General features: G+C 25.5%; 1 protein-coding gene across 1 annotated transcript; it reads left to right on the top strand.

Moving 5' to 3' along the window:
- The first annotated feature begins 2,982 nt into the window (after positions 1-2,982).
- LOC145850080 (protein FAM200C-like) lies at positions 2,983-13,210 on the top strand. The gene is made up of 3 exons (XM_082955227.1): positions 2,983-4,734; positions 5,024-5,097; positions 13,048-13,210. Exons 1-3 carry the CDS (start codon positions 2,983-2,985, stop codon positions 13,208-13,210), a joined length of 1,989 nt encoding a protein of 662 aa, XP_082811353.1.
- The last annotated feature ends 6,752 nt before the right edge of the window (positions 13,211-19,962 follow it).

Here is a 19,962-nt window from a genome sequence, read left to right as displayed (position 1 = left end):
AATCAAAACTATAAATATACTTAAAAAATGCTGTACAGAAAACAAATTTTTGTATATGTGTCATTCTTGCAACATTTCACTTAATTTTCATTTTCTATGTAGTTTAAAGTATTAAGATTTGCTAGACACAAATTTATAATACAAAATAAACACTAGTAACTTAATTTAAACATTTTTAAAGTAAAGTTGTGCTTACCATTTCATAAGGAAAGCAGCATAATTATTAATTACCTTGAAAGCATTTTATAATGGAAATTTTAAGCACCTTAGTTAGTTTTTCAAGGGTTGCCAAATGTTTTTGGTAAATTTACTCTTGATTTTTTATTTTCCTTCAGGCTTATAAAAGTACACATTTTTAGGTCTTTTTTCAGTTTAAATTTAAGTTTAAGATAAAAAAATGTCTTAAAAGTAATTAAAAACATTAAAAAAATACTGAAAACTACTTCATATGTGTTTTTTAATAGAAAAAGTTTGAAGATGACTAAAATTTCCCTTTAACATGTAAAAGTTGTTAAAATTCTAGGTTTTCCATTCTAGATTTCTCAAATTCCTAGTTTTTTAGCCTAAATTGTCAAATTCCAGGTCTTTACGTTAATGCAGGTTTTTCAAAGTTTCCAAGTTTGTTGTCAACCCTGTGTTTCCCTTTAAAAAAGAAAAAAACTTTAACTAATTATTTTTTTGTGACAGCGCTTTTGAATTTTAGTTAAAATATAATTCAGCTGACTGATATTATAATGAAATGTAGATAAAAATTGTTATATCACTATGTTACGAAAATAAAACATAAAAAAACAAATGCTTTTATTTTTTAACTACTACAGACATGACTAAGTTAATAGATAAAAATTTATACTTGTAGTTATGAAAAACTATTAAAAAATAAAACTGTAATATTTTTATAAAATACGTTTTAGTTATCATTATTGATGGTATCCCTTAAAGTTTTTCTTTAAATTCGAGGTTTAACTTCCGTAAGAATTAAATATCTAATTATTAAAAAACTTCTTGTTTTAAGTAATTTATTTTGTAATAATTCAAATTTCATTTGATAAAAATTATTTTTAAATTTATACAATTTCATTAATATATGTATAAATGATAATTAAATGTGTAGCCTGTTGGTGTAGGGAACCTAATGATGGTTTTGGAAACTTTCTGAATTAAAGATTTCTAAATTTAAGCTATGTGGTTGAGACATATACAATAAAAGAACTAAGTAATAATATTGTTATATAATCCAATTATAGTTAAATATGTTACCTGATGATGTAGTGGCCTAATGATGGTTTTGAAAATTTTCTGAGTTGAACATAATAAGATCAGAACCCAATTGTTGAAACATACAAAAAAAAGATATACAAAATAATTGTGTATATATTGTAAAAATATGATGTTGAATGAAACTTTAACGAAACTGTTGAAGATTCACTATTACAATGACTTATATAAGTATCTAAAATGATATGATCAATTTTAGGTGATTTAAAAGAATCAAAATTATTAACATATTGCAAAAATGATTAAAAAAACAATTTTTTGTGTATGTGTCAACCTTGTAAGACTTTAGTCAATTTTCATTTGGTATGTAGTTCAAAGTATTAAGATTTGCTTCACACAATTTTTTTTATATATAATAAACATTAGTAACTTACATTTAACCTTTTTGAAGTAAAGTTGTGCTTATTAGTTCATAAGCAAAGCAGTACAATTGTTTATTTACATTGAATAGAATTTTATAATGAAAATTTTAAGCAACTTAGTAAAGGTTTCGTTTTAAAAAAAATTAAAAGTATTAATTCTTTGTAACATCACATTTGTATTTTAGTTTAAATATTTCAGCTAACTTCAAGAGATGGCTAAACTAAAAGTAAAGCTTTTTTATTCTTCATCTAATACAGGGGTTCCCAACCAGGGGTGCTCGCACCCCTTGGGGGTGCGAGACAGCATTCCAGGGGATGCGAGATGGCTTTTATTTTTTGTATGACAAATAAGGAGATTTTCACTCTTTGATAAAGTTTATAAAGTTAAAAAGTACATTTTGTTATAAAAAAAAGTTGGCGCTCATTTTCTGAATAAATTAATTATATTAATACGTCATACAGCAAGAGCGGATTTCTAGAAGTAAATTATTTTAACTAATTTCATTTGATAGCTGTTAGTTTAGAATTAACATTTCAGTAAAGCTTTCTTAGAGTTTTACACCTGTGAACTTTAATCATCTTTAAATATTTTATTTTCTTAACTGCCCATTAATTGTTTAAAACAGTTAATGAGCTAGCATCTCTTTTAATTGAAGTACTTAGATAACAATTAGTATCTTCAGCAAGTTTTTTATTAGCTGTTAAGAACAGGTTCTTTTAAGTCTATTACATTTATAATGTAATCTTTTATAAAGATTAGTTGTGCAGAAAGTGGTGCTCAAAGATTTAACATCAATAAATTGTAAAGTTTACAGCTACTACTGTATGTTATACCATTTTAGAAAACTTGTCTTTAGCTTTACTGAAACCAATCTTTATAGAACAGCAAAAGTATTCAATGCATCAACTTTATTTCTTTTCATACCTTTTTTGAACTTAAACCGTTTACCTTTTTCAATCTACTTTTTTCTATTTATGTTGTAAGCATACAAACTTTTTTTGTATTTGCTTTTATACCTATCTTTTGACAATTTAAGACTAAAATCTTTTAAAAATTTTAACTCAAACCTTTTTTTATTTTGAAACCTCCTAGCTGCAAATAGTTTTGAAAATAATACATTACATAAGCTTAACTTAGAACAGCTTATTTTTATATTTTAAGAAGTACATATATTCATAACAAAATGTATAAAAAGTTAAGTTTAAGCCTAATATTTATTACTTTTCTAGACGAAGTCATAGGCTGAAGTATTGTTTTAGTATAAATTTTATGACAAAAAATGTCATAGTAGTCGACTTTTTTATTTTTTTACAGTACAGTTTATTTAATTAGTACTCAATCATGTCAAAGATTAGGAAGTGGAATGAAAGTTATGTTCAGTTTGGTTTTACTTGCACTGAAACAGTTGAAGGCCTGCAAAAACCGCAATGCATGTTATGTAACATTGTATTTTCGAACTCAAATTTGAAGCCATCTAAATTGCAAGAACATTTTAACAAACGACATGGTGGAGCAGATATTTCAGGTCAAGACTTTGAGTCATTGAAATCTAAAAGGATCCGCTATGAATCACGAGGAACACTTCCAAAGTTCGGTTTTGTATCTGCTGGCAAACCTCTCTTATTGGCTTCTTACCATGTGGCGTATAACGTAGCTAAATCCAAAAAGCCTCATACAATTGCTGAAGAGTTGATAAAGCCATGTGTGTTACAAATGACAGAAGATGTTCTTGGAAAAGAAGCTTCAAAAAAGCTTGAGTTAGTGCCGCTATCTAATAATATTATTCAAAGTCGAATTAAAGATTTAAGTTCGGATGTTTTGGAACAAGTCATTGCTGAAATCAAAGCTAGTTCTTTAAAAATCTCTCTCCAATTGGACGAATCAACCGATGTTGAAAATTGCAGTCAATTGATTGTACTAGTGAGATATGTGCATGATGGTTCGATAAAAGAAGATTTCTTATTTTGTGAAGATTTGAAGAGAACTACAAAAGCAAAAGACATCTTTCAACGTGTCAAGAACTTTTTTGCGAAACATGACTTAGACATGCAAGTTATTGTTTCTGTATGTACTGACGGTGCCCCTGCTATGATGGGAAATAAATCTGGTTTTTTTGCTTTGTTAAAACAGGATATTCCGCATTTGCTGGGTACTCACTGTTTTCTTCATCGACATGCCTTGGCATCAAAAACATTGCCCTCGAAATCTAAAAATGTCCTTGATATTTGTGTGAGGACAATCAACTGGATAAGAGGTCGTGCTCTTAATCACCGTCTTTTTAAGTCCTTGTGTCAAGACTATGGTAGTGAACATTCAGTTTTACTTTTCCATACGGAGGTCCGCTGGCTATCACGTGGAAGAGCTTTAACGCGCTTTTTTGAATTGAGGAAAGAAGTAAAAGCTTTTCTTAAGGAACGTAACTATGACCAATTCAAAGAAATGGAGTCAAAAGAGTTTATTCAAATACTAGCTTACTTAAGCGACATTTTCAGCCGGTTGAATGACATGAGTGTTTCCATGCAAGGGAGAAATGTAAATGTTATAAAATGTCGTGAAGTAATAAACGCTTTTAAAAAAAAGTTAAATCTCTGGTGTCGACGAGTTGAAAGAGGAAATTTATCAAACTTTCCATTACTCGAAGAAGTGACTGATGAAGACGAGTGTTTCGTTCCAAGTGTGCGTGAAGAAATTATGAACCATTTGGAAATACTATCCAAGTCTTTTGACGGAGATTTTAAAATAGGAGAACTGGAAATTTCTGAAGAATGGATAATAAATCCATATTCTTTTAATTTAAATCACATGTCCGATGATGAATCGTTAAAAGATGAACTTATTGAATTATGCATGAACCGTTTTATCAAAATGCAGTTTGAAAGCAAAACTCTTGAGCAATATTGGTGTTGTACAATGAATATGTTTCCAAAACTTAGTGAAAAAGCACTAAGTACTCTCATTCCATTCGCAACGACTTACTTGTGTGAGTCTGGATTTAGTACTCTTTTGTCTATAAAAACTAAATCAAGAAACCGTTTGAATGCACAGGCAGACATGCGAATTGCCATCAGCAACAAAATGCCACGTTTTCAGAAAGTTTTGTACAATAAACAGGAACAAAAAAGTCATTAACTTTAGAGTAGATTTAAAATTGAGTCCTTAATCTTTTCAAAACAATATTGCATGAATAGTATTTTAATAGTTTGTTAAATACCTTGTGAGGATAATGAGATGTCAATTAGGACTTTTTATTAAATATGTAATATTAGTTTAGTTTTTTGTTAATGTTACTTGAAAAAAAAAAGTTTTTTATAAAGATAGATTAGTGTTTTTTTCGTTTAATTAAAAAGTAATTAATTTTTTTAGTTTGTTTAAAAATGAGCAGGTAGAATTACAAGTGATGAGCTCCAAACTCACTTGCTTGACCTTCATAAAACGTTTATCGTTGCGAAGGGAAGAGTGAGTTCTGATGTTTTCTACCTTATAAAAAATAGATAAAACTTGTTCGAATATAGTTTGTTGTGTTTTTAAATTTCCAAGTGTTTTATTTTTCTTAATATAGTACACTATCATAAAAATTAAAGTACAAATTATTAATTCATGAAATTATAATAAAATTATTGATAAATAATTAAGTATATAGTGTTCGGGGTGCGAGATCAAATTAAGAGATTTTAGGGGTGCGGGGCATCAAAAAGGTTGGGAACCACTGATCTAATAAATTAAACATTCTTAATCAAATAATTTAGCAAGTAAGGAAAACCACATATATAAACATTATTTTTAGTGAATAGTCTAAGCTTCTTTTTATTCTTTGGTCACACAGGTAACAGAAAACTAGGCAAAACACGCCTCTGAATAAGAGCATTGGTATTATTGTTAAAACAAACTGTTTAGCAAAATAGATCACATTAAATTGAAAAAAATAGTGTAGTTTTAGTCAAACTTTTTTTCAAAATATAAATAATATTAACAATTCTTATGTATTGAAAAAATTGAACAACTTAACTATTAAATCTTTGAAGTACTATTTATTGGGTAGTTATACTTGGTTAAAACCAAAAATCTGGTTTAAGTTAAAGACCTTTACAAAGATACATATAAAAAGACACATGTATCTTTCTATATTGGACACTAATAGTCTAAATCAAGGTTTCACAAAGTGGGCCAAAAAGTACCCCTTGGGCACGAGCAGCAAAGAAACCAAAGAGGATCTCATAATTTTAAATTAAATTAGATGTTCTTGATTTGCAGATTAAGAGCACAAAAAAAAGAGACTAATTATTTTTAATGGTAGTTTTGTTGGAGGGAGTCATGACTTTTTTAATTTCTTTAATGGGGGCTATTTAAAAAATTTTGGGAATCACTGGTCTAGATATGGACTGGAATCTTCTGTCATAAATCTTGTTGGTTTCTCACATATTTTACTTGAAAGAAATATTTTAAATAGAAAAACTGAACCTCTTTAATTCAAGCTACTGTCAAGAATATAATATTATATAAAATACAAATTTAGATTAAATAAAATTACTGAATGACTATAAGTAATATCTAAATTAATATATATATAGGTTTATGAAAATAATACTTATAAACTCTGTCACCTATACAATTTTATTTACATTCAAGTTTTAAAGAAATTAAAGTTGTACATAATTCTACTTTATTTGAATGTAACAAATAGTCAAAATTTTGCAGGATTTTTTTTATATTTAAGATATTAAAACTTTTTTTGTTCATGTAGCAAAAATCAGTGTCTATTAATTGACCAAGTATTTTTTACAATAATAAAATTTAAAGTGAAACTAAATTTACAACAAATCCACTAAATTTATCTATAATGAACTTAAAGTACTGATTCTATTAAAACCAAAAAATTGTCTTTAAAATTTGTATAAAACACTTCAAAACTTTTAAACTACAATTTTACTTAGCTAGTTCATTAACTTTTTCACCTGCTGAATTTTAACTATTTTACAAATTTTTAACTGTGTAAATTAAAATAAATTTCAATAAAATAGTCCATTTTAGTAAACATTTTTACAAACCAGGGATAATTTTTATTTTAAGTTATGATAATTTTTAGTAAAAATTAAAACCATAAAACTACCTTAGAAGCAACAAATAACATTGTAATTAAAGTCAACATCAGATATTTTTATATTATATTCTATAAAAAACAATACTTTTTTTTAATAAAAATGTTTTATGAATTTTTTCAGAAAAAAAATTGTTTGTGATTAAAATAATCTTTCGTAGATCATAAAAGTTTTGATAAAGTTGACTTCTACAAAATTCTAAAGCTCACAGATATGGATCAAAAAGAAATAATATAAAATAAAATAAACTATTAGGGTTATAAACTTTTGTTCTTAGTTCTCTGAGTAATAAACTTTTTTTTAATTTTTGTTAGTTTTCTTTTTTACAACATATCTACAAACAAATTTATTTTATCTTTTGTTAATAACTATCATCAACTTATTTAGTATATTAATGTATATTTAAGTAGAATTACATTCTAAATATTCATAGTAAAGTGTTTCAATCCTGAACGTAAGATTGTTTATACTTCATAAAAATAACATACATATAAACTTTATAGGCAAAAACAGTTATAGTTTTTATAAACAATTATTATTTAATTTAAAAAATGTTTTAAATTCCTATTCAAACAAAAACATAAGTGAAATTTTTAGGATTGTTCTCCTCATAGGGTCTAAAAAACAATTCAAAAACGTTCCTGATACCAACATAAATCTTTAATGAGTACAAAAGTGTAGGTTTTAATACTTTTTAAATGTTAAATAATTTTCGATTGGTTTATCATAACTGATAATTAACTGAATTTCGATTTCCCTTTTCAGCCCACTGTGCTTAACTGTTTTAGGCTTGTGTAAAAGCTGTAGACTTCTTAATTTATTTTTGCGCTATTTTGATTATTAAGAGTTCTAGACCAAGGTCTTCTAACATTAGTATCATATTCAATTATTTGGCCAAAACTAAAGAATATCAATTGTATCATTTTTTACAGATATACTCTTTTTAGTAGTTAACTTATTTTTGCTCCATTTATATTTTTTGCCTGCTGGGCGTCAAAAACACCAGTTGCAAACTAAATCATTATAAACCTTAAAACTCAACTGACATGTAAAAGTTTTTTTTACAATGGTTATAGGCAGGGGCGTCGCGTGGGGTGGCACACTGGAGCTGCAGTCCCACCTATTCAAAAAAAAAGAAGAAAAAAGAAAATTTCTTTTTATTTCAGTTTTCCTGCTTGTTTTCATTGAACTTAACATAAATTTATTAGTTTTTAAATTTTACATTCAATTTTCAAATATTCGTTAAATGGCTGGCGCTGCAAGCTAAAACTGTGTCCGCTGCATTTTAAAGGTATACAAACTTTCTATACAAAAAGTTGTTGAAAAGCTTATTTTTAGAGCTGCATTCAATTCAGCGCTATGTGCATTAAACTGAATATAAAGAATATAGTGAATATGAATACACTGTTAATTATTCATTGAAAAAACTACTAAATGTAAACAACTTGAATACAGTGAAAATAAAGTTTAGTTTTTAAGGTGAAAGTTGCAAGATCAAAACCCAGTGGTCAACACATATACAAAAAAAAAAAAAACTATACAAGTCAAAAGTTGTAACAATTTTTTAAAGGACATTATTAACAAAATTCCAAAACTCAATAAATTTGTGTGTTTTATTGATAATTCTTTAAAAAATGGTCATTAAAATTTTTATTTTCATATGTCATAATTTTTTGTTCCAGATTACCTTTAAGTAAAAGAAAACAAAGGCTACCTATCTTATTTACATAAAATAATTGAATTTCGTTGAAATATAACTAATTTTGTTTTTATATAAGTTTTATTATTGAAATAAGCAATATGTAGCTAAGAAGTTACATGCAAGTTTTATATGTAACTGCCATAATTATATGATATATTGATAATAAAATTTGCATAAAAAATAAAAAATTTCAATTTGAGATCTACAACCTAAAGTTTTCTCAACTTAGTGTAAAAATATTTAGACCAAGATTATAATGAAAGATATTGAAAAAATATTTTAAACTAAAAAAATACTCAAAAATTAAAGTGCTGTTGTTAAAAAATTAAATAAATCTTATTATTTTGTTAAAAAACTTTGTTAACAATTGCTGAAAATAAAGGAAAAAGTAAGATATAGTGAAATAGTTTTGTTTTGTAAAATTCCTTACATAAAGTTGTTGCCTTATTTTTATTTTAAGCATTTATTTGATTCTGATCAAAAAAAAAAAGAACTATTATACCACTCCATGATTTCTGTATGGTTTGACATGAAATTTAAATTGATTTTTAAAGCTACTGATACAATAAGTTGATACAGCTTAACGTACTTTGTAGACTTTTAAGTAAACTATAAATTGTTTTGAATTGCTCTTATAATTGAATTTTGACATATAGTTAATTAAAGTTGGAGAGCACTAAAATTTTATAATGAGAGGGATGTACAAACTGACTTGACAAAAAACAAACTATTTATTTATCTCCAATTTGTTTTTTAGGCAAATACATTAAAGTTTTTAGATAAACTTACTTACACAACAAAATACAATTCTCATAGTTAAACTTATATCAACCTGTATTAAAACTAACAAGTTTCATGCATTTATTTTAAATGAAAAAGTTATTTAATATAAAGTGTATAGAAAGTTTGTTAAGGACATAGAGGGTCTATAACTTTTTTTATAACAAAATTAGCATTATAAATTATATGAAAGCGTTACTTATGTATTACAAGATACTTTATTTATAAAAATAAATTAGCTTTGAAATATCAGTACTGTGTAAAAATTTTCACAAATAGTTCAACCCGAGCACAATTAATTTTTTAGGTTGTTTTAAAAAATAACAACATACAAACTACAAACTAAAGTGAATGGACTGTGGATCAGCTTAAACGCATTGATATAAATACTTTGTCTAAAGTTTAAAAGCTCAAGTTAAAAGACAGCAGACCAACACCATATATTTCAATTACCCAAAAGTGTACATCAAGAGGTTTGAAATTTATTATATGACTAAGCTAAAAGTTTGAACTATATGAAAAAAAATAATTTTATTTTATATATGTGTTTGTTACTTTACAAAGAAAATATATTATGAGGAGAAAGTTATTATGTTTAGAAAGACTATTGCAGTTTTAACAATAATATTAGCTTTATAACTTAAAGTCTAATGTATATTTGAAACATTGCTTCATCCTAATATATTTTTTAGCTGAGATTTTAGCAAAGGAGAAATTTTTAAAGCTCTTTTATATATTTACTTATCAGGTATTTATAGTTTTATCAATATCAGTTTTTGTAACAACTTTAGCAGTCAAATAATGAGAGATTTGTTAGTTAATCAATTGTGAACTATTACATAGATTTTGCTTTGTTTGTTAATTTTGTATATTAAAACTTATTCTGAGTTAACTTTAATTATGTTTTTAGTAAAAGTTAGTTGTTTTAGATAATTGTTTTTTGATCCTAGATATAAATTTTAAAAGGTTATTTTACAACTTGTAGTTATTTATTTTGCAAACAAAGACCTTTTAAACAAACTTTGCTTTATTTGTTTATTATCTATATTGAAAGCTATTTCTGACAAAATTTTGCTTTTACTTTTTTATAAGTGATATTAATATTATATATGCTTCAAAACATATGTATAATTTTATTTAATTTTTTTAGTGTGTAAAACTTTTTTAAGAATAAAGTCAATTTTTTTTTACTGCTGTAATATTTATAACTTTTTCAAGACCTTTATGTTGCACTGTAAAAGTTTTAAAAGAAAATTCCTTCTAGTGTGATTTTTTTTTTTCAATTATAATGTTATTTTTTACTAATGAAAAATAAGTAAGTAACTCAAAAGAAACAAAGTTACTGTTTAAATCAATTTGTTTTTAATTGCTTTAAAAGTTACTTTACTTTTTGAGTTAACTTTAAAATCTACAAAAAAGTTATTAATGATATTTTTTATCCATAATTTTATTTTGCTAAACTTTTGTTTTTCTGTTTATAAAAGCATTGATGCTTAAATAATTAAATACGTAGTTTTTAAATCGTTTTTAAAGTTGTATTGTAAGAAATTATTTAAATATGAAAAATAAATAATTTTCTAATCTGTAAAAACAAAATATTTTGTTCTTATAATTAAGTTATAATAATACATACAAACTTTTTATCAATGTATGATATTTTGTAAATTTATGTATAGTATTATGATAAAGTTTTTTAGCAGTATAGTAATCTATTTCCTTCATTAAGTATTTTTAAACAAATTGATTAAATTTATCGTATATTTGAAATTAAGTATAAAATATATTTTAAAGTATGTCATGCTTTTTTTTATATTCATATTAATAAGCATTTAAGCTAATATCTTAAAGACTTTTAGATTAAAAAATTTCCTATTTCTCTCTAACTCCTTGAATTTTGTTTAAATGTTTTAAATTAGGGTTTTTTTTTTAAGTTGACTCAATCTGCAGCACCCCCTAACAAAAGTACCACGCGACGCCACTGGTTATAGGCACATTAAATATAAATACATGTCCTTGACGTTGTCCTGTACAAGACGTTAAAAGGTAAACAAGTGGTGTGTGACTCGATAACTGAAACGTTATTCGTGCACAAGGTCCTGGGACCAAGTATTCTAAGCCTCTTTGTTTGTCGTTCATGAACTATAACATGACTTTCATTGACTGTTAATAATAAAACTAATGTTATAGGGTAAATAAGACATACGCTATAATTCAGTTTTATGTTTTATTATTAATAGCGATAACAATCATATGTTTTAGATTTTATGTAAATATAAACCAAAGTAAAATAAAAAAAAATTTTCTAACACTTAACAAAAGGTAATATACATCTTTAATTTATTTTGAACAAAAACGTCACCAGAGCCTTCATAAAAGGGTAATAGTACCAAGAAGACCCAAAAAGACAGTTTTGTAGTTGATTAAGTGAGTATTAATTAAACAGGTTGTTAATGTTTATCAGTTGATTCCATGCAACAGCGCCGTAAAGTGAATTAAATTGTGGTTCTGACGTAATAGTTAATTAAACTATGGATGTTACGTCATAGTGAAAACGCTTTCGTAAGTGATATTTTCTAAATATCCATTTATTACACTTCTTCAATAATGTGATTCATTAAGTTTCTGAAGAACGTAATAAAACATGAATATGATTAAAAACTTGATGTATAACCAAGTTCTTAACAGTGATTGGTTTAATGACCTAAATATTTAACTCTTAAGCAACATGATTTACTTGTCCTTCAAAAGCTTAGTTTTAAAAAATTATAAGAAGTATACCAGAATAGATTAAATGAACCTATTTGTTTGAAGTTTACATAACAAACAGTAGAAGTAAAGTGTTATTTTTAATTACGTGCCTATAAAACTTAGTAAAAATAATCTTTTCAGTTTAAAGTGGTAAGGGGTAAAAAAACTTTTATTTTTATTATCTAAAAACTTTGTTATTCAAATACATAAAAATAAGTTGAAATTTTTATGCAAATTTGATGAAACAACAAAAAAGACAACAATTTGGCTATCAACATAAATTTTTGAGGTTAAATTTAAACAAACTTAAAACTTAAAAATATATAGCTTAACTACCAACTATCACTATATGATTTAATTTTTTTTTTAATTTTACGCAAGCTACCTTTTTAAAAGCCTCTAGTTTAGAAATTAGATCAAATATATTATGCTATATTATAAAGTAATTTAAAAATTGTGAGCAATTTTAAGTCGTTCCGGAAGCAATACAGACCATTCTTTTGTTTGATGATGTTAGTATGCAAAGAAATTGAACATAACAAACTTCTTTGGCAGTAAAAGGAAAAATAAATAAAACAGTTATTTATTGTGGACTGCTCTACAAGGACTACAAGTTCAATGCAACATGAAGATTTTAGCAGCACTTTTGTTATGCACGGTATTTTATACTTGTGCAGGGTTGAAATGCTACCAATACAAGGTTGGCTTCTCGAGATTCGAGTCAGGCAACCTCGTGCAAAATTGTACAAGCAATTACTGGAACGAATATTACGATTACTTATTGGTTAGTTGCTTACCTGTTTTGGTTTTTTTTTGTACTTAATACCTAAGATTTTTATTAACTGTTATGCATTTAAACAAATACAACAGCTTAAATTTTAAAATAATTTTATCGAAACTTAAAATCAGAATATATAAATTATATGTCATTTCAATTATTTTTATGCTTGGTTTTTACAGCTAGTCATTTGATTAAAATTTTATAACTTTTCGTCATGTTGTTTTGTTCTATAATTTACAAATGAGTAGATTGATTTCACCTGTGTTATTCCACTGTTTATGTTTTTAACCATAATGCAGGATGAATCTACTGCTTGCGCTACTATCACTTACAAGAATGGGGAAGTCCCTTATCGAGATTGTTGAGATGAAGAGTTTTGCACTGAAAAAGGCTGTATTGGTCCCGGGTATTGCACGCAAATGGGCAAGTCCCTACACCATTACCCGGGCAGACCAGAAGTGAAAGTCACTATGGATTGCTGCGATTATGACCTGTGCAATGATAACAGTTCGGCTCGAACTTCTTACAGCAATTCATTGTTTTCTATTACTGCTTTTTTGGTTTTTTATTTTATTAGATAACAGTTTTTCGTGGAATATATTTCATGCTCGTTTTTTTTTCTTTAGTTTTAAGTTCACAAATTTTACTAAACTACATTTTTAACCATACTAATTCATTAATTTTTTTTTTTAATTTGATTTTGTTTTGTTTACTTACTATTTTTTTTTTTGAATACATATTAAATTTGTTTTCGTCAGTAATAATTTAATTAACTTACAAGTTAGATTTCATAATTTAAAGTTTAAGGTTCGTAGTATATATTGTTTTTTGAACGATGAAAAAGCGCTCAAAAAGTTTGGTTTAAGGAATTTGTGTACGAGGTGTACGAAAAAACCTTTCGACTCTCGAATTATAAATTACATGCTTAAAATTTCTTACGAGCTAAAAATTCTAAAATTTTAATCTAAACTTTTAAACCGAAAAGATATAAAGCAATCAATAAAATGAAAGAATATAAAATTAAAATAAACGTATATTAACTGAGTTATGTGTTTACTTCAAAAAGTTTATGCATAATCTACTAAAAAGCTTGCCGTATGAAAAATAAAATGAAAATACAATCTAAGCATAAAACTCAAAAGAATAAACAAAGAAGTAAAAAACATTTCTAGACTTTAAAAGTTAACTAAAACTTAATTCATAAAATGCAATAAACAATGCTAATAGTAGACGTGAAAATACATGAAAAATAGGCCAAATTTTTAAATAAGGTAAAATTGTAAAAGACTGAATTACCTTTACGTTAAATTTTTATCAGTATTTTATGCTAAAATTTTAACTTTGGTTTTAATTGGTTGAAATACTGAAAAATATTAATATTTGATAGAAAATAAATTAAAGTATATGTAACAAAAATTTTATTATTTTATAAAGAAGTGAATAAGACCGTGAACTCAATCTAACTTTTATATATAACAATATAAAAATAAGTACTGTAAAATTTATACACTATGCACTTAATGAGAAAAAAATCAAATAACAAACAAAAAATAAATAATTAAAGCAATATAACTTAATAATAACAGCAAAATTTTTTCTTCTTTTAAAATGTTTATTTTTATTTTTTTCTGAGTCCTTTTCTAAGCCCAATAATGCAAGTATAAGGACGCAAATAATATTTGCAAAAACAAAAACATATTTTCTTTTACGATTCCTCAGAAAAATAGACTAATGATTATAAGTTGAGTTGAGAAAGTAGTTTCAGCTTACCATTTATTTATATAAATAACTTTCTGTTTAGAAGTACATCTATTACATGATTTTATATTGACATATTAGAGAAATAAATACATATATATATATATATAAAGAAGTTTGTAAATTTTCTGAAGTCATTTGAAAGTAGTAGTCTTAATAAATAATCAATTAGAAAATGCTGTAATTTAAACTGAACCACTGTTACTGTAACCAAACAAATCAACTTTTGAACTAATTTTTTTATAATAGATGACAACTTTTTTTTTTCTAAACAGCAGTAAATAAACAAGTAGCAATGATCACTTACTACCTTAATAATCACTATTTAATGAATAAATTTTAAGTTTATCCTGGAACTTTCAAAATTACTTTGATTTTTTTAAACATAATGGTAGCTCAGTACATAATTTATTACCTTGGTAAGCTAGACTTTCAACTTTTTTTTTCGGTTTTTAATTTTCTAATACTATCATATTTTTTATAATGTATGCATCTAAGTACTCTGTTTTAAGAACATTGATATTATTTATACATTTTTTATTTGCTTTTCCCCAGCACAACAAACTACGTCTAATATTGCTCATAAAACATGAATTAAAGATTAAAAATAATGTTTTTTCATTCAAGAAATGCCTTGTTTTATATAATACACTTAATGTTTTTTTTTTAATTTTGTTTTATAGTTTTTATATGTTATGACCAATTAAAATTTCTATCTACAAACCAGTGGCGTAGCGTGGTGTTTTGGTCAGGGGGTGCGCAATTTTTTTTCTCAAAAAATCCCCTAAGTTGCAACGTTTGTAATTAGCTATAAAAAGATCTTTTTATAAGTAATATAATTGAAATAACTCATTAAGTAAAATAAGTTCAAATAAGTTTATATGAAAGCTTTAATTACAAACTATAAGCCAGTTTTTATAGAATGCATGAATATCATTTAACATTTGAGATGTTTTATTTTTAGTAAAAAGTTACCAATACAATTGTATGGACCGCAATTTTTTCGGGGTCAATTTTCTGGGAAATTTACAAGATTATTAAAAATCTATCTTCTTCTTCATTTTTCAAGCAATCTTTTTAAATTTCAGAAAATGATCCTTACTTTACAAAAAAAAAACGTAATTTATGAATTTTGATAATTATAATAAATAAAAATTTTATAAAAAAACTTTAAAATTTATTTTAATTTTTCATAAACAATACATTGTTACTACAATTTTTTTTAATTCACAAGAAATGTTATTTTATTATTGTGTAAAGATTAAACAGTTAAAGTTTGAAGAAGATTGCTTGAAAAATGTAGGAGAAGATAGATTTTAAACAAAATATTCTTTCCCATCCCATAGGGAACCTATTATGCGGCCCAACTTTGACTAGTCATATCTCAAAAAATAATTCGAATTTTTAATAACAATAAAAAGCACCTTATTGCTTAGAAAAAAATTTATAAAATAGATCAACTTCTAAAAAACATGGCTTACCCCCCCCCCCTATGGCCTTAACTAAGTATAACAATTAATGCCTCTAAACATTTTCTCTGTGCATTTTCTAGATAATTTTCAATATTTATTTTATATCAACAAATAGAATTGTATTAAACTCAAAATAACTCATACTTTTAGTTTGTTGCAGCTTTTAATATACTATCTCTATCTTTTATATAAAAATGTTAAATCTTCAGTATTAAATTTTTAATTTTTTTGTAGAAAAAATCTAAAGAGCTAGTTTTTTTTTCTTTTAACTTATACATTTTTGGCTATATTACAATATAAAACTGTAAAAATATATCTTAACAAATAAAGAAAATCTGAAATATAAACAAAAATTAAAATTTCATACCACTTGAACTGCAGTCTTGAGTTTGAGCAATATCTGGTGTTGGTCTGCTATTTTTCAATTCAAGTTTTTGAAGTTCAGATAATTTTCCTATTTGACATATTTTTAGACTTGCAACATTCCATACAATACTACTTTGCATATTTTTTTTAAATAATAATCTAAAAATTAAGGAAAACAGATTTTTACTTTTTATTTAGAATTATAAAACAAGTTTTTAAAAAACAACCAACTTTAAAGATATCAGGATTGCCTTGCCACTCTTTGAGTCAAAATAACTGTCCTGAGTTAGTTTAAAAATATCATGTGTCATCCTAGGCATTTCAAATTATTTTAAAGATATTTTTTATTGTTTTTAAACTAATAGAAACTAGGCTCTTAAAAAAAAGCTTTTAAAACCACTAAATCTACCCTGAGTTAACAATAAACAAACATATCCTTAGTCAGCCTGAGCTTAAAAATACTTAATTTCTTAAAAAATTAAAAAAGTTATCCTGGTTTTAACTGAGTCATACTAAAGTTTTCCAAAACTTCATAGAATCTTGAGTTATCCTGAGTGTGTGGAAAGATTTTACTAAATGTTTCTGATACAAAACAAAAAGTTTAAAAGAAAAATTATTGAAGGTCAACCTTTTCCATGCTTTTAAAAATTCACAAGAAATATAGCTTTTCATTTATCTTGAAATCAGTTTTTCTATGACCTTTAGGGAATAACATTTTTAAAATACTACAAACAGTGGGTAGAAAGAATTTTTTTTTTAAATACTATTTAAACTTGATTTAAAATTAAATAAATTTAAAATTAATCAATTAAGTCTTTAAGACTAAATATTGATTGTAAAAAATCTGTTTTACAAGTTGCTATAATATTATTCATGAGGTGACTGATTAAATTTTAAAATAACTAGCTACAAAAATTGTTAATTTTAAAACTTTATGGCTGATAGAATAGCAAAGTTTGATTTGTTTGTTATCTTAATAAAAAATGAAACTACTTTTAATAAAAAATTTAAATTTAGGGTAATTTAAAGAATACTTTTTGTACAGTGAGATTAAAACTGCAATCACAGTATGAACTGTTTATTTATTATTTGTTTAATTTTTTTTTTTTTTTATCTTTTAAATTATGTTGTTAATATTTTTTGTTCTTATTATCAATTTATTTTTATTTTATTAGCAGTGATTTATTGCTATTTTTACTACTATTTGTTTATTCTTGAATCATTATCACTATAAAACAGGTTTAGCTTTATGGTTTGCTAACAAAATGTTAGCATTTGTCCTTGTAGAAAATTCTCTCATAAGGTTATACTACTGCGGTGCACTAACTGGTTGCGTACTGTTTGAGTGTAAATTCTTATGAAGTTAATGAAGTTATAAAATGTTTCCTTATGGAGTTTTGCATCAACATTGGTGCACATTTGAAATTACGCACCGAATCAGTATACTGGGTAATTTCCCTAACTTGTCACTAATTGGTATTTGAAATTTCGTTTTACTTTTCAAATACTAGAAAAACTTAGATGAAAAACGGCAAATTAATCAGAAAAAATAAGCGATAAAGAATAAAGATATTACATTTTTTTTTTTACTTCTTTTTTTTTTCTTTTTTGGGTGGCACGCATGCGCCAGCGTCCCTCCCCACGCTACGCCCCTGCTACAAACACTCCCAAATATTTATAACTGTTTTACCTATTTTTACATATAGGTTAATATTTTTCTGAAAATAATTTTTGGCTTATGTAGAAACATACTTCTGGTTTTATCAAGGTTTAGTTTGAGTTGGTTGACCATAAGCGAAGCTGATACCTTACTAAGTTATGTGTTATAATTTTTACTGTTATTTAAGTACGTGTCTTTTGTTAATGTATAGTAAAACAATATGTTATCTGCAAAATTGAAGATGTTTAGTATTATTCTGTAAGTACATAGAATATTTTGCAGTTTAAAAGAAAACAATACTATATAAATAAAATATTATATTTTGTTTAGTTAAAACAACTTTGATTAAATTACTTAAAAAAATATTTTATAAAAAGATGCTTTTTTAAATATCTAAATCTGCTTTGTACTAATTCTTATACGACAAAAACAAATCTGTAAACTTAAGTCATTAAGTGTAAAAACGTATTTATATGTAAAACTTAATTAAAGGTAACTTGTAACAAAGTGCAAAGCTTAATTGATAGTGCGAAAAAATTATTTTCAAACCAAAAACAACTGATTAATATAAAAGATAACATATTCTTAATCTAAAAACATTCAGAAAGTAATTTTTGCTATGTAGTGCGCTAAAGAGATGTCAAATAATAAGTTTAATTACTGTTATTTTTTCTGTTGTTTTAAGTTAATTTTATAGGTTTTAAATTCGCTAAAAATTATCATAACTATAAAAAAAAATATTTTTTGATATGTGAAAACTTTTTATAAAATGTACTTTTTTATTGTATACATTTGCTTTTAAACACTATACAATTAGGAAACTCAATAGGAAGAGAAGACCTTTAATTATTTGCCAGCTTTTTCTGTATCTTATACAAATTTTAAACATTGATTTTTATGTTTAAATAGTATAATCGAAGCAGTACTTACAACCTTTGATTATAAAGTCAGTAGATAAATAAAGATTATCTTACTAAAAATTAAATCAAATTTCTAAATACCTAGTTTTGATTTTAAAGAAATACCGTTTTGTGCTATATTAACGAAAAATAGTAAACTGAAATAAATTCATGTGAATATAAATATATGAACTACAAATTTTAGTATGGCTAGTTTATTCAAAGGTATAAAAAAAGATGAATTATAACTGTTCAAGTACAAATGAAATCCGAGCGTTTATTCCTTAATCACTTAAGAAAAATACCGCAGCACCAATGGCTATAGCGAAGAACGTCTCTGGACTCGCCATTACAACCAACTATACCTTGGAGCCTACTGCAACTGTTGATAGACAGACCATATAGCCTACCATCGACTATACCATATATGCTACTGTTGGAATTGCTTCAGTTGCTTTTAGGAAGATAAAGCAACATTTTAAGGTCGTGCGGAGATTCCTGTTGGAACACATCTGCGCTTGCAAAGTGCTGCTATTAATAGTTGATATTTTGGTAGAATATGCTTATTAGTTAAATTTATTTAACTGAATTCAGGAACCTTGATAATTATTGACTAGTTCAAGTTAGCATAAAAATAATAAAAACTTAGAATTACCACCAAAGTTAGCCAAGTCTTAGTATATAACCTCTATCTGATTGTTAGACAACCTTGAAAAATTTTTTAAATATTAAAATTGTTAGTTAGGCAACCCAATCACTTTAAAACCGAACTTTAAAATTTTATTAATGATACAAAAGCTCCTAACTATTAGCTAATTTAGGATAACTAATATCTAAAACGTTATTTTAACTAAGACTACTATTTAAACATGTTTAAACATTTTCTATCTTTTATTTTTTGGTACTTAATTTACTTTCTGCTATTAAATTTTTTAAAATACTCATGTTTACTTAAAAAACTTAGAACAATCTTCGTACAAACTAAGGATACGCATGTACAAGCGTCGCGTGGGGTGGAACGCTGGAGGTTTTTTTCCACCAAAAAAAAAAGTGTTTGAA

Source organism: Thalia democratica, chromosome 2, assembly GCF_965202585.1.
Source record: "Thalia democratica chromosome 2, ktThaDemo2.hap1.1, whole genome shotgun sequence".
NCBI classification, from domain to species: Eukaryota; Metazoa; Chordata; class Thaliacea; order Salpida; family Salpidae; genus Thalia; species Thalia democratica.
Note: the sequence above shows the minus strand (reverse complement) of the source record. Positions and strands in the feature narration are given on the sequence as shown.

Coding starts and splice junctions, on each gene's coding strand:
- LOC145850080 (XM_082955227.1), top strand. CDS start 2,983: ATGTCAAAGATTAGGAAGTGGAATGAAAGTTATGTTCAGTTTGGTTTT. Junction 4,735..5,023: donor AAATGCCACGTTTTCAGAAA/GTTTTGTACAAT, acceptor AAAAATGAGCAG/GTAGAATTACAAGTGATGAG. Junction 5,098..13,047: donor TTATCGTTGCGAAGGGAAGA/GTGAGTTCTGAT, acceptor ACCATAATGCAG/GATGAATCTACTGCTTGCGC.